Raw genomic sequence first — 14,701 nt, forward strand, 5'->3', positions numbered from 1 at the left:
GAGTTCAGGTCAGTTTCTCCCGATCAAAAAGGAAACAGGAAACAGGTGAAGGAGGGTAGCATTCACATGGTCAAGGGATACACTGTGATTTCAGCAATAGTTTGCAACAACTCCCAGGTTTTTTGTGAAGAGAGCATATGGGCTCCATGGCCTTCCATGCTGAAATGACTTTTGAGAGTACTTACACGACTTGAAAGTGTGACGTTCGAATCAGTCTTTGGACCGGAGGACTATTGCCTCCATTCATAGCTGCAAACCTACAGGAGTCCATCAAGCTGCTTGCGAGTGCTTCACTTTGTGGATTGTGGCCTTCTTCTTCTAAGTTACTTTTTCACTTTGGGAGTGGTCAGACTGAACCTCCCCTCCAGTTTCCTTTTGGCATTTGTAGAAGTGCTTCAACCCCCCTTGTTTCTGGTTTTCTTCTTCATCTCTTCTGTTCTTTTGAGTTATTACTCTTCATCAACTTTACTTTTCCTTCACTCTTTCCCTCCCTCGCTCTCCTGGCCTCCCACGTAACGGGGCGCATTCCCCGACGCTTGTGACGGCTCTTTTCACTCTTCCTTTCTGACAACAGCAGCCGCAGCAGAGCCGGCAGAGGCAGGGTTAACTCTCAGGAATGTACCAGCGAGGAATGTGCATGCAGATGAGATGGATGCTAATCTCATGCTAATGAGTGGCTGCCGCCGCCGCCGTTCGGGGCTGAGCCGTGTCTCTCTCTCTCCCCCCCCCCCGCTCGCCCCAAACTCCAGCCCGCCACCAGCCTCGGACCCCCAACCTAAGCAGCGCCTCGCGTTAGCCTGGACCCCCTGACCTGCTGTGGCCGCAGAAGAGGGGCGGAAGGCGAAGGCCCCAATTCAGATATGGTGGACTGAAATTCCGGCGAGTTAGCCTGGCGGACTGGGGGATTTTGCCGCCTCCACCCGGCCAAGGCTCCTAGGAAAGGAGCGCGCGTGTGGGGAGGGGGCTCCGTCTTTCTTTCCCGCTTTCCTCTTTTCGTCCTCGTTTTCCGTCCCCTATGGAACTGACGCCCCCCGCGCTCGACCATGCCTAGAAAAGTGGGGAACGGGCAGCTCCCCTTGCCCGATGGCTGGGAGGAGGCGAGGGATTACGATGGGAAAGTCTTCTACATCGACCACAACACCAAGCAGACCAGCTGGATCGACCCTAGAGACAGGTGGGTCGAAGACCGAAAAGGGTGTGGGTGTGTTGGGGGGACGGGACCCGATCATGTGGGGGGGGAGGGAGACCCGTGGAGTCGGCCACACTTGTTGCCCGAAGTTCAACAGGAGTTTCTTTGCGCCTCTCTGGCCGCCCCACCTCCGCCCCTGGGGGCGTTAAGGGAAGAGCCCCATATAGTTATATAATAATCTGCCAGGAATAAAAAGGTGGGGCGGGGGGGAAGAAAGAGAGGAGGCTCCCGGGATTGCCGTGAAAGGCAGCGCGGCTAGTGGAGATAGGCGTTTGTGCCGTTTTCGGCGTGTGTTTTGTGGCGAGGGGTGTGCGCTGGAGACAAGAGAGTGAAAGTGATTCTCCAAGCTGGAAGGGTGCAAATGGGCGAGGCGAAAACTCTGGGGCATGTAGTGTATGTTTGTTGTGACGGAGACAAGAACGCTCTCCCACCCCCCGGGACATTCATCTCGCCCTGGCAGTGGGGCTTGGAAGGCCCGCCACCCCCATCGTCTCTTGCCTTAAGGACTCAAATCAGCTGGAGTTCCCTTTCAAAGCAACCCTCTGCTCACAACTTTATAATAATTTTCCCAGATGACTTTTCCTTTAAAACAAACCCCAACCAGCGTCCCAGTTCTAGTGGACCTTTGTAGCTTTTCAGTATCATTGTAGGAGGTTTGCGTTTCTCTTTTCAAAATCAACCCAGTAAAAAAAGAAAGAAAGAAAAAAAGAAAGAAAGAAAAAGAAAAAGCAGCTGGAAGTTCAAGAGGTTCTGAGACTGGCCTTTCGAAAGGTGAAGGCTAGATTGCATTCCCCGCATGGGCCACAACAAAACATTTTTCCAACCGTCTTTCTCAGGAGTGAGCCAAGTTGAGCGAAGGAAGGGCCAAAACCCAACAGAGGAGAGTGTTTGTTTTTGGAAGATTTAGTAGGTTGCATGATTCTTTCTTCTGAAATCTTGGATTATGAAAACCAACAAGCAACTGTATTCCTTTCTCTATACCTCCCATCTCCAAAGTGCAGTCCTTAGTGGAGGAACCTGAGGGAAGTCTTAAGAGGCCTCATTATTTTTAAAAGAAATAGGCCTCAACTGTTTTCTTCTTTCCCTCCCACTTCAAATTGTGGGATGCTACTTACTTTTCTAACCCTTTTAGACCTCACCAATAAATCTTGAAAATAGTAATGGGAAAGCTTTCATCAGTTTTAGGAAGATTCGCTTAGCTAATTACTGTTTTGGAGGACACCTGCATTTCTGTTTGAGTTGTTTCTCTGACATTGGCAACCTGATCTTTTATCTCTATAGTTAATGAAAAACAGTTTGCCTAATACAGACTTCTCTTTTTTGTTTGTTTGGATAAAGATTATATAGTTCTCTTTTCTTTACTTTTTGGACTTCAGTGTTGTTCATCTTTATTAAGCCCAATGGAAGCCAGTTATCTCTAATAAGAGGCATTAGAAATTTATGGCACAACTGTGTTAAATTATTCATAAAGTTCTTGGCTAGTATTTCCTGATGGAGAGAAGAAAGAGTAGCTGCCATGTCTCCTGCTAGTGTCAGAGCTATGGTGCTGCCACACTCAAAAGTTTTGACATGCCACGTGGAAAGTGTCAGACCTGTTTCAGGGCTAGCCATGCTACTGCAGTGTAATTCTATTTAAATTGTTAACATACTTTCCTCATTTGATATTTCTTCCCCTCACCCAGAATGTAAATGTTAATAAAGTGATGGACTTCATAGGAGTGGGTAACATCTTGCATATGTTTGGCATTTTACTTAAAATGGCACTATTATGAAAATTAAATTGTTTTCAGTTGCTTAGACATTTTAAATTATGTTTACAAATAACTTAGTCATGTGTTGTTTCATGAAATAAATTATACATTAGCACATCCTGACAGTGTGTATCCAGATCACTGTCAAATATTGTATTTTTGTTGTATTGTTAAATAACATGGATTTGCTATGTTTTTCATCTCAAAATGTAGCTAATGTTCGTCCACATTTTTCTTCTTCTACTAACCAAAGTTGCAGATATAACTTCAAAACAAGTTTCCTCCCAGTGTACTAAGAAAATGAGCTGTAGTTTGTCTCTTTCATCATGTGAAATTTGCAATAGCTACTGGCTTTCAGTTCTCATTAATTTCTTAATTTATGAAGTAGGAGAAGACTTATACTGTACTCACTTCTGAGCTTGACTGTATTTTCTTTTACAAGAGGTAATGAAGTCTTTGTTTAATAGTGCAGGAAACAGTGTTTAGAGTAACTCTGTTAATGCTTGTCAATCTCTTTACTCACTGTTACAAAACAAACAGAAAGGAGTATGTTGCACTTGGTACTTGAGATAATCCATAACTAATGTGTGAGTCTCAGCTATGAGACAGAATTATGTGCACAAAGGGGAAAAGTTAGGCTATGCAATGCCTGCTATTTGAAGTTAATCTCCATCCAGGATTTGATTCTTGATATCATGCAGTGCATGATCCACCTTGTAAAGAAGAATACTATGGCTTGATTCTATGTAGATTTACTTGTGATTGAATTTTAGTGAATTCCGTTTGTGGCCTACTCCCCCCGAATGTGCATAGGGTAACAGCCATGCAGTTGCAACAGTTCTGTGCGTATTTATTTAGAAATAAGTAGCACTGCCTTTCATGGGTCTTACACAGAGGTTTGTTTGTGATTGTAGCTTTAGTTCTAGTTATTTCATTATAATTTATTCCCATGTAAAAGTGATTCAGAATGTAGTTCTATGGCTTGATCATATTGACTGCTGTTCTGCCACAAGAACATATGGAAAGCAAACATAACAGCACAATAATGACGTTTTAAAAGGTCTGGGTAGCACCGTTGAGAAGAACCTTTGTCTCATGGCCACATTAGACATTACCAGAGAAATGCTTAGCCCCAGCCCTTCTTTGGGGGAGGCCTACAGCTCAGTACTTGATCATACATTCAGTCATTGGCCTCTCCAGGCAGGTCTGGGAAATATGTGTATTCAAAATGAAGATGTGTGGGCAAGACTTTGTACACAGTATGGAGTTTGGTAAAGAATGCTTTGACTATGTCACACATTTGGCAAGATGATGAAGAGTGCTGGGGGTGGGTGAGATATGAATTTGAGAGGTATGTAATTGTTTCTCTGCAAAGTACCTAACTTAAAAAAAAAATTTAGACACTTCATTCATTTCAAAACTTGAAATGCGTTTGTCTAAAGGGAAAAATGTCTGGGTTGGAGAAGCACCGTTCCCACCAGCCAAACCTTGCACCTTCCTAATCAGCTGGAAAATCTGGGTTTGGGATCGTATATAGGCTGAGATAATGTTGCATATCCTTTTGAGGCTTGGAGAGTTTTCCCACTCTTGGATAGTGGGTTAGGTGTCCAGTGATTTGTGTGAGGGAACTTCATACCTTTCTAATATCAGGACTTTCAATAGTGTCCACAGTCAATTCAGCTGCTCCTGGTTCTGATGCAGGCAGTTCTACAAAATTTAATTATTTTTATCTTACTGTGATATTATTATTCCTTGTTTTAAGGCTGCAAGATTCTAAAGACTATGGAATATGATATGTGATTACTTGGAAGTAGTTTCTGTTGTGTCCAGTGAGGTTTACTGCCTGATAACTATAGTGATACAGAACATTATTTTACCTCCCCCCTCATGTCCCCACAGAACTGCATCAAACTGTGTTGCATGTTCCTGCAGAACAGACACTGCAAACAGAATGGAGGCCCCCCTGCTCCAGCAATACTTGACTGTCTTTCACATTTGTCCCAGAGGATTGCATAGAAGAGGAGAGAAAAGGGAAATCCTGTTGCACAAAATTGAAATACACTCATTGTATGTACGAGTGTCTTGGGCCTAGTTCACACAATCAGTAGGTGGAATGTTAATACTGTATTATTTTAAGCTACAGCTAGTAGATTACTTGGCTAAATGCTTCCCATGAAAAAAGAGAACGATCTAAAGACGTAGGCATAACCTAATAATCTAGAATTCTGCTTCAGCCTTCAGTAAGAAGAGGGGGGTTGTGGGGATGAACTGCCATTCATAGTTCCTATACAGGAGCCAGAAGAGCCCATGATATTTTTCTGCCTGGCACCCCCTCTAAACAAGATACATCAGCATAATGTTCAAAACTAGTCTAGTTACTTTGGCACCTAGGACAGAGAATGTCACAAACCTTTTTCATCCATGGCAGTAAAAACTGTAACAATTTGCTGCACTTTCACAACACTCAGAATCGGCTGCTTAAGATAGCTGTCTCTCTTTGCCTGATGGTAGAGCCAGGCTTGGAAGCCAATCTGAAGATAACTGTCCTGGACTTATTCCGGAAGTCACATTTGAAGGCACTTCCACTCAAGCTACCATTTCGGTGAGAGAAAGCTGCATGTAGTCCATGGACACAGTCCATGTGAAATCAGTAGCTTCAGGTTTGCTTTAGTCTGTGCCAAGACAGTATTCCCTGTGCATATTTTATATAAGTACAAACATTACCTATTTTCTGCGATATGCAAATATGATGAGAGGATCCTCGTATCTACTGGTAATGAAGCAAATACAAGAACCAGTGCTTGTATGGTTCACAGATACAGAAACAGTCTTTTGAAGCTTCCCTCTGAAGGTGTTGTATTAGAGTCCTGGTTTGAAGATGTTTTTTCTGAAATTTCAGGGTTAATTTTCAAGTCAACTTAAAATAGGATACATTGCACTCTCTCTCTCTCTCTGTCTGTCTCTCTCTCTCTCTCTCTCTCTCTCTCTCTGTGTGTGTGTGTGTGTGTGTGTGTGTGTGTGTGTGAGAGAGAGAGAGAGAGAAAGCTATGAAGAAGACCTTGTAGCACCCTAAAGACACATTTATTTCAATGTGTACTTTTCATGGATTACAATTATTCACTTGGAATTTGTGATTGTTGTCAAAATGGAAAGACAATCATGTAATATGGTGATTAAAGGTAAAGGTAAAGGTTCCCCTTGACAATTTTTGTCCAGTCGTGTTTGACTCTAGGGGGCGGTGCTCATCCCCGTTTCCAAGCCACAGAGCCAGCGGTTGTCCGGAGACAATCTTCCGTGGTCACATGGCCAGTGTGACTTAGACACGGAACGCTGTTACCTTCCCACCGAGGTGGTCCCTATTTATCTACTTGCATTTGCATGCTTTCGAACCGCTAGGTTGGCGGGAGCTGGGACAAGCAACGGGAGCTCACTCCGTTGCGTGGATTCGATCTTACGACTGCTGGTCTTCTGACCCTGCAGCACAGGCTTCTGCGGTTTAGCCCACAATGCCACCACATCCCAATGTAATCACCCCATATGGTGATTACATTGATGATATGCCATCCTCTGGTCAGATTTATACATAATCTAAAGTGGACAATTTCAGGGTGCCTACTGATTTTGACTGGCAAATATAAGTAAACTGTGGCCACAGGAAAAGTCATTGGCAAAGTCTTGTACTTGAAGTGAATTGGCAAATGCATCTGCTTCTCAGATACAAAAGCTATCATCTCTAATCCAAAATTAGGCCATCCATAGATTCAAATTTGTATGCACAGTTATCCCAGTGCATAACGCATGGGATACACTTAGTACTTGGTTCTGCCGTCTGAGACATTGTTTTCCATCAGGTTTGGACTTTCATTCCCCCTTCAATGCTATTTTGCACCTGGTTCCACGTGCTTGCTGTCAGACATCTGATCAAAGGTATAGTAGATTCTGCAAAGATGATGTCAGCTTATACCTGATACAAAATGTCTGCATGTTGTCCCATACTATTCACTTATTCCTGGTATAATAAAAACAATGGACCACAACCAGTGTGGCAATGTGCAGTACAGTATTCCAGAACATTTATCAGAAATGCTGGCTTTTAGCTGGAATGTCCATGAAGCTACTTTCATGGTTCTGAAGGAAAATCAGGAGTCAAAATTGGCAATAAAAATGATGAGATCAATAACAGAATTCACAAGAGGCTGTTAACTGACCCATGGCCTTTAAAGCTGCGCTCCTACATGAATCAGTTTGGTAGTAAATTCTGTCAAAGCAACAGGGCATTCATTGTGGATACTGGACTACACATCTTTAGGATGTACTATATCGCTTTTTTTTCAAATTCTGTGTATGACTTTGAGAGTTAATTAAAACTTCAGTTTTTTCGGATATCTGGCTCCTTCTGATCTTTAGGGGATAGTGAGATTTTTGTCTGAACATTGTTCATTCTTGGCTTAATTAATTGTCAGTTTGCTTCTTTCATACTTCTTGCAGTGCAGAGTGCTGTTTGTAATAGACTTCACTTATGTTTGAAGAAAAAGAGTGAAGTATTTTTATAACTAGTGCCAGCCATGGAATGCAATCCTGAAGAGGGAGTGTTCTGTTTTTCACTTGAGATAGTTATGGTATGAAACTTCCTTGTTGAAAACAAATATGCCATTAAGTAGTAGCGATCCATCACTGTTAAAATGGAACTATTGTGTATTGTATATATTCATTAGGGCTAGGCTAATTCACATACTAATTAACCCTGAGTGCTCACTGGAAGGACAGATCCTGAAGCTGAGGCTCCAGTACTTTGGCCATCTCATGAGAAGAGAAGACTCCTTGGAAAAGACCTTAATGTTAGAAAGTGTGACGGCAAGCGGAGATGGGGATGACAGAAGACGAGATGGTTAGACATGTCATTGAAGCTACCAACATGAATTTGACCCAACTCTGGGAGGCAGTGGAAGCTAGGAGGGCCTGGCGTGCTCTGGTCCCTGGGGTCACGAAGAGTTGGACACAACTAAACAACAACAACGACAACAATTCACATAGAGAATTATATATATACTTATGTGATTAAAAATCTGGCATAGTGCTACACTGTAAATCATGTCGTTTTAGTAAAAAAAAATCATAATGTGTTGCTGCTATTTCTATTCCTTAAGTATTGATCAATATTTCGTGAGCATCTGAACACTGGTGGGATTTTCTAGTGAGGATTTCAGACTGAGGTGGAGATCTCTGGTCTTGAGGAATGGAACTATAGTATCACATGCGGTTCTTTGTCCTTCGCTGTGGCAAGCAAATTAAATTGGGAAAATGAAAAATAGGAATTTGTATAATTTATGCAAACATTTAAGCCAGCTTGAGGTGACTTGAAGTGTTGACTTATTTTGGAACACTGCTGCTGCTGTATGAATATTAGATATGTACAGCTTAAACTATTTTTTAGGGATGCATGAGCATTCATGTTCTCTGCTTGTGTACCTCATCCCAATTTGGGGCTTACTTAGATGATACAGTGATTCTGAAATAACCCATCATCACCTATGACATAATTTAAGTCATTCCAGAGACTATAGTTTGAAATTTAGAAAAGAGTTCTAAAATAATTGTGAACACTTTCTTTATCTTGATTTAGCTTTCGATACCTGTTTTTTGCAACTGGAAGAACTTAGCAATTTACAGGTTGCAAGATTTGATATAACAAAGGTGCATGGCTAACCTAACCTTGAAAACTTTCCCATCATAAAAAAGCTTGAGAAGAAATGATTTAAGAACAAAAAAAAAATTATCCACAGGTATTCCTGTTGATGTAAACAGATTCACGGTTAATAATATACTTAAATGGCTAGTCTGAGTCTCTTCAGTGCAGTTGCCTTTTTATAGTGGTGTATTGAGAAGGAATCCCTGGAAAAGCCCCTGATGTTGGGAAAGTGTGAGGGCAAGAGAAGAAGGGGACGATGGAAGACGAGATGGTTCAACAGTGTTATCGACGCTACCAACATGAATTTGACCAAACTCCGGGAGGCAGTGGAAGACAGGAGGACCTGGCGTGCTCTGGTCCATGGGGTCACAAAGAGTCAGACACGACTAAACGATTAAACAACAAAATTGAGAAGAACAAAGATATTACAGGTATAATTGTTGGCTTCCTTTGTACGTAGATTAAACTGTAATGCTGAGGAAGAACTTCTTCCCCTTCTGCTGTGTAAAGGATAATCCATTAGTACAGCCACGGCTGTTAAAAGTGAACAAAGGAATGCTATGGAGATTAATAATCATCTGACATATTTTGTAGAAGATTCCTCAAATAGTATTCAGATGATTAAAGAGTTTATGAGGCACAACAAAAAGAAATTAAGTATTTAACCTTAATTAAGTATCCTTAACCTTTCTGGTTAGGATTCTGTAATTTACTGTTGTAGCAGTTTTAACTAGTTACAGTTTATATGAAGGATTTGTTAAAGTTACAAAGGTTTTTTTCTTGAAAGTTAGATTTTATTTATTCTTTGAAACTATACTTCTGTTCTTTTTGTTTGTCTTTTTTTCTGGCAAGAAGAAAGTACTGAACATTTGTGTAGCTGTTACTAAAATATTTCATTTTCATTTTTTTTAATCCCATGATGATTGTCAAGAGATAGTGAGTGGCTCAGAATTGCTCATCTAGTTGGACTAAGCAAGGATTTTAGTTCAGTTTTCTTCAGGACTGGTTCGACATAGGTTAATTTGTGTTCACTCACCCCTGCATGTTCATGCTCTGTGTCACACACATGCATACATATATGATAATATCTTGTGCTATGCAGGATAATATGTCTTAAAGCCTCTCCTTCCCTGCTAGAAATATCTGATGTTGAGGTTTAGGCTGCAAAGAAGAGTCATTGGGAAGCAGCTATACCATAATACTTGACCTCATGCCTTTAATGAAGCCTCAGCAAGCTATTACTTAGCTTTCTTCCACTGTTCTTAACCTGTTGAATAATTATTGAAATAACTATTGCATAGTTTAATTTTCTAAAGCTCTTAATGAACTGACAATTGTACGTATATACAATTGTGTATAATACATTAATGGATTTACTGCAGTTTACATTATATGAGTCTGTATGAACTTTCTCAAAGTTTGGCCACTTTTTGAGAACTGAACTTTTATGACAGTGTAGATTCAAAGATGCTTGCTGCTTTCTAAGACAGTGTTCTTTATTTCTTAATATCACAGTATCCTAGGGCACAAATGAGAGTGTTTCACAGTTGTGGAACATAGAATGATTTCTGTTCATCAAAGACTTGACCGTTGCTCATCCAATTTACCATTGTGAAGCCCTGTATTAAAAATTCATTCAGGAATGAAGGAAGCTGCTAGTTCTACGTTTACTATGTAATCTAAATTTGTCTGTAAGAACTGTCCCTCCTTTTGTAGGGGACACTACTGGTTCCATCAACTTTAACAATGGTTGCATGTCTACACCTAGATATTTCTACTAATTTTTGTTCAGTGGCACCCCTCCAGTATTCTCTAACAGGAGTTACATATGGACTGACATATGTGGAAAATCATTTGAACTACGATACAGTTTAAGATGTGTAGAACGACGGTTTAAATGGGAAAAATCTGCTTCACGATGATCGGTTCCCTGCCTCGGGAACCGATTTTCGCATTACGACAGTCTAAAAACAGCTGATCGGTGGGTTTCAAAATGGCCACCAGGTGTACAAAATGGCCCCCCACTGTTTTCTAGGATGGATTCCTCGCTTTACAGGCAGCGAAAACGGCCGCCCCTATGGAGGACCTTTGTTGGATGGTGAGTTTTCAGCCCATTGGAACACAATGAAGGGTTTTCAGTGTGTTTCAATGGGCTTTTTTATTTCGTTTCATGAGAATTTCGTTCTACAGCGATTTCGCTGAAACGGATTATCCTCATTAAGCGAGGCACCACTGTACCTAATTCAATTTTCTAATTACAGTTTATTATATAACTATTGGTGCTGGTTTCTATCCCTGTCCAAGCTGTTCTTTGAAGTAGAAATTCTATTTCTCCATTAGTATTACATTACTTTCCACAGTGACCGACTGACTTATAATAACAGTAGCTTTGAACTGCAGAGCTGGAAGGGACCCTATGGATCACTGAGTCCAGCCCTTGTCAAGGAGCCATGGTGGAGAACACCCAACCTTTGGCTTTGCAGCCAGATGTTTAAGCCACTGAGCTGAAGTAATTTGCAACTAGAATGGGCCCATTGGAATCAGTAGAATCTACAAAGTTGGTTATAATCTTCCATCTTCCAAAATAAATAAATAAATAACCCCCTCTAACTTTAGCATCCGACGTTATAAAAAGGCTTTTTGTGTGTGTTAAGCATCTCAGAAAATCCTTTTGCCTTGTACTTAGTTAGGTTCTTGGGCAAGTTATTTGTCTTTCTCTCTCAGCAATTCACTTTACTTAGAAGTATTTTGCAAGGTGTGAGTGGTCATATACCTCATTACAACAATTTTGTGGTGACACAACACTTTGCCAAAATTCGGAGTGTGCCCATAGTTCTAAAATGATCATGGGTCCCTTGTTTACATTTATATTTTCCTATCCAGATTGCATGTGATAGTGTCAGCTTTTTGCATTGAAACAGAGAATATGATTATAATGCATGTGGTAGAAAACATGTGAACAGAGAATGTTATCATAATCTCTGGCAGCATCAAGAGGATTTAAAGCATCTAGTATCAGATCTTCCATAGTACATACTGAGGGGCATAGAGTACATTGCCACAGGTGTGATGTTGCCTGTTCTTTGCGCTCACAAAAAAACTGTCATTGCAAAAGCCCCATTTTCTTATGTTCACCTTAGTTGTGCCAACTCCCACCTGTAACCTATTAAGTGACCTTCAAGTAACCCAGTTCTCTGTGTGACTGGGGTTGACTTTTCTGGAATTCCATCCATTTTAAGAGATGGGTTGGTCTTTCCACATTATACACCTGACATTCTCTGCTCTTTCCTCAGGATTCACAGATTTCTGAGGAAAGAAAGAACTTTGTTTTTAGCCTGGGAAGAGTGGGATGGTAGCTGAAGAGTGGATGTGCATTTGATATAAACGTTTTCAGTCTTTCCATATTAGCTGCTACCTCTCTCTGTATGTCACTGAATGCAGTACCTACAAGATAATTTATTTTATCAATAGGGTTGGCTTCAGGCATCCAGTAATGATGCTTCAGCATCCAGTAACATTTCTACAGCTTTCATTGAATACTATGTCTACCTGTTTGGTAACAGCTAGGTATTTGGAGCAAAACCATGATTTTAGTTGGCTCCTTCCAAGTAGCCTAAAGTCTGAAAGCTGCCTGCGTATTTCTCATATTGAACAGGGTTGGGTTTAAGATTGTTTCTATGATAATATGTACCAGGTTCTTCTAATGTATATGTTAAGAGATGTTCCACTGTCTGAAATGTCCATTTCAGCAGCTAGTGCAAGATCATCAGCATAAATAAAATGTGGGGACATGGAGGGAGCATCCCTGAGGAAAAGGTTGCAGCAACAGCACTCTGGTGGCTGATCCTTCCACTCCAGAATCACCTACATGAGTCATGAGTCATATAGATTAGTGGCTATATAACTTTGACAAGGCATGCATTGGCCATCAATAAAACAAGGGTTCTTGTCAGGTTGAAAGTTAACTATAATCTCTAACATAGAGAGTTTGTTAGCAATAAAGGGAGAGCTACTGTGTCAGTTCTGTCAGACACATAATTGTTGTACATCTTGTATTCAAGAAATGCATGGAAACAACCATCAGCAACACCCCAAATACCCAGAATGAGATCCACAGCTCAGAGACCTCAGAGACAGTATGGAAGTGCTAGATTAGTTGAGCCTGACCTGATATTGTCTACTGCAGTGGTCCTCAACCTTGAGCCTCCAGATGTTCTTGGACTTCAACTCCCAGAAATCCTGGCCAGCAGAAGTGGTGGTGAAAGCTTCTGGGAGTTGTAGTCCAAGAACATCTGGAGGCCCAAGGTTGGGGACCACTGGTCTACTGCTGTTGCAGAATAGGATGGTGTGGTGATAATAACAGTGGAGCCAAGGAACTGCACATAATTCTGTTTATAAACTGTCTAATGCAGCCTTTTCTTTTAAAACCACTGACAATTTTCATAAACAACAAATAAATACTGTATTCTGAAACTTCAGTAGCCAGAGTAGTGTATGGGTTATACTTGATGATGGCAACAGAGAAGCAGTTCTAAATTGGGCAGAAATCTTCTAACTAGCCTTTATTTATGAGAGCAAACTTCTCTTATTTTTCAATAGCAGAAGACAACAATGTGGTTATAACCTGAACTCAATATTTGCTATAGTCCAACAGTGCATGAAGTCCGTCCGTACCCCAATTCTGAATATGTGGCACCAGCCCATAATATGCCAACTCATAGTGTCTAAAAGCCACTCCCAGTAGAGTTGTGATTAAGAGAATTACACCATACCCAGGATCGTAATGCATCACAACTAAAGTTTATCAAGGAAAGGAGGGTGGGTGGGATGAGCTGACACAGCAATTTCTGCCAGTTACATCTTCAATTACTGCTTTGCCAGAGCTATCCTTCACTAATTTTGCCTCCACCAACATTGGTACCGTCAGGTTTCTGCTACTGATGTGATTGTGAATTCCTGAAGAGGATAGGTACATTTTAATCTTGTATCTCAACTTTGATCTTTCCTCTTTGTGTGACCCTGCTAAAAATCTAGACTCGTAACAGAGCCTGGTTTACTTGCGTTATTGCGCTCTATTTTTCTGATGTATTCAGACCCTTAATCACAGTATGGTATACACTCAGAAATGGATTTAGACATGCTAACTAGTTCTCCATGGTTAATTTGACCTTAATGTGATATTAACAGCTTCTGGAATGTCCCAGGAGCCTAGGAGGGGGTGTAACAATAGATTCAGAAGCTAAGGAGCTGGTGGAATACCCTGACCCAGATCCCACCAGGTTTGTAAAATTTAATAGTTAAAGAAGAATGCTGACAAACTGGAACATATTAACAGGAGGATAACAAGGATGATCAGTGGACTGGAAATCAAATCCTATGAGGAAGGACTGAAAGAACTGGGCATGTTTAGCTGCAAGATAAGACTGAGGGGAGATATGACAGCTCTTTTCAAATACTTGAAAGATTGTTATACAAAGGAGGGGCAGGATTTGTTCTCGATCATCCCAGAGTTCAGGACACATCATAATTGGATCAGGCTATCAGGAAAAACATCCTGTTAGAGCAGTATGACAATGGAACCAATTACCTCAAGAGGTGGCAAGAGCTCTAACACAGGAAGCATTCAAGAAAAAAAAAATTCGACTACTATCTGTCAGATATACTTTGATTTGGATTCCTGCATTGAGCAGGGGGGTTGGACTCAATGGCCTTATAGACTCCTTCCATTATTCGATAATTCTGTGATGACATCTGTGATCCAGCCAGGACTGACACTCCAAAGCTGTTGGTGCTGGACATCTGGAGTCAGCCAGACACAACATTCCTAAACTTGAGGCTTCCATATCCCCCAACAACCTTGGGACTTTCTGGGCCTGGCCCCATGCTACCCTTCTTTAGGAACGCCATGATCTGGAAGCTAATAGACCAGCACAAGCAGCATGCCCTGCAGGAACTCCTAGAGGTATGATAGGTTTCAGGCCAGGAGGTTACTCATGGAAGGCTTTGCACTTGGTTGGAAAGGGTGGCGCCTGGAGGGAGTAGTCCAAGAGCAGCAGTGTGAGAGGTTGTAGC

The 14,701-nt window shown here is 41.3% G+C and overlaps 1 protein-coding gene across 2 annotated transcripts in view; it reads left to right on the forward strand.

Annotated features, from left to right (window-relative positions):
- The first annotated feature begins 815 nt into the window (after nucleotides 1-815).
- The window catches only part of WWC2 (WW and C2 domain containing 2), a 170,795-nt gene continuing 156,909 nt past the window's right edge, over nucleotides 816-14,701 (forward strand). For both annotated transcript variants that reach the window (XM_020803006.3, XM_073001419.2), the window contains exon 1: nucleotides 816-1,174. In XM_020803006.3, coding sequence (XP_020658665.2) covers nucleotides 1,044-1,174 — 131 coding nt within the window. In that variant the 5' untranslated portion in view covers nucleotides 816-1,043. The remainder of the gene's footprint in view (nucleotides 1,175-14,701) is intronic.

Source organism: Pogona vitticeps, chromosome 5 (assembly GCF_051106095.1).
Source record: "Pogona vitticeps strain Pit_001003342236 chromosome 5, PviZW2.1, whole genome shotgun sequence".
Taxonomy (NCBI): Eukaryota; Metazoa; Chordata; class Lepidosauria; order Squamata; family Agamidae; genus Pogona; species Pogona vitticeps.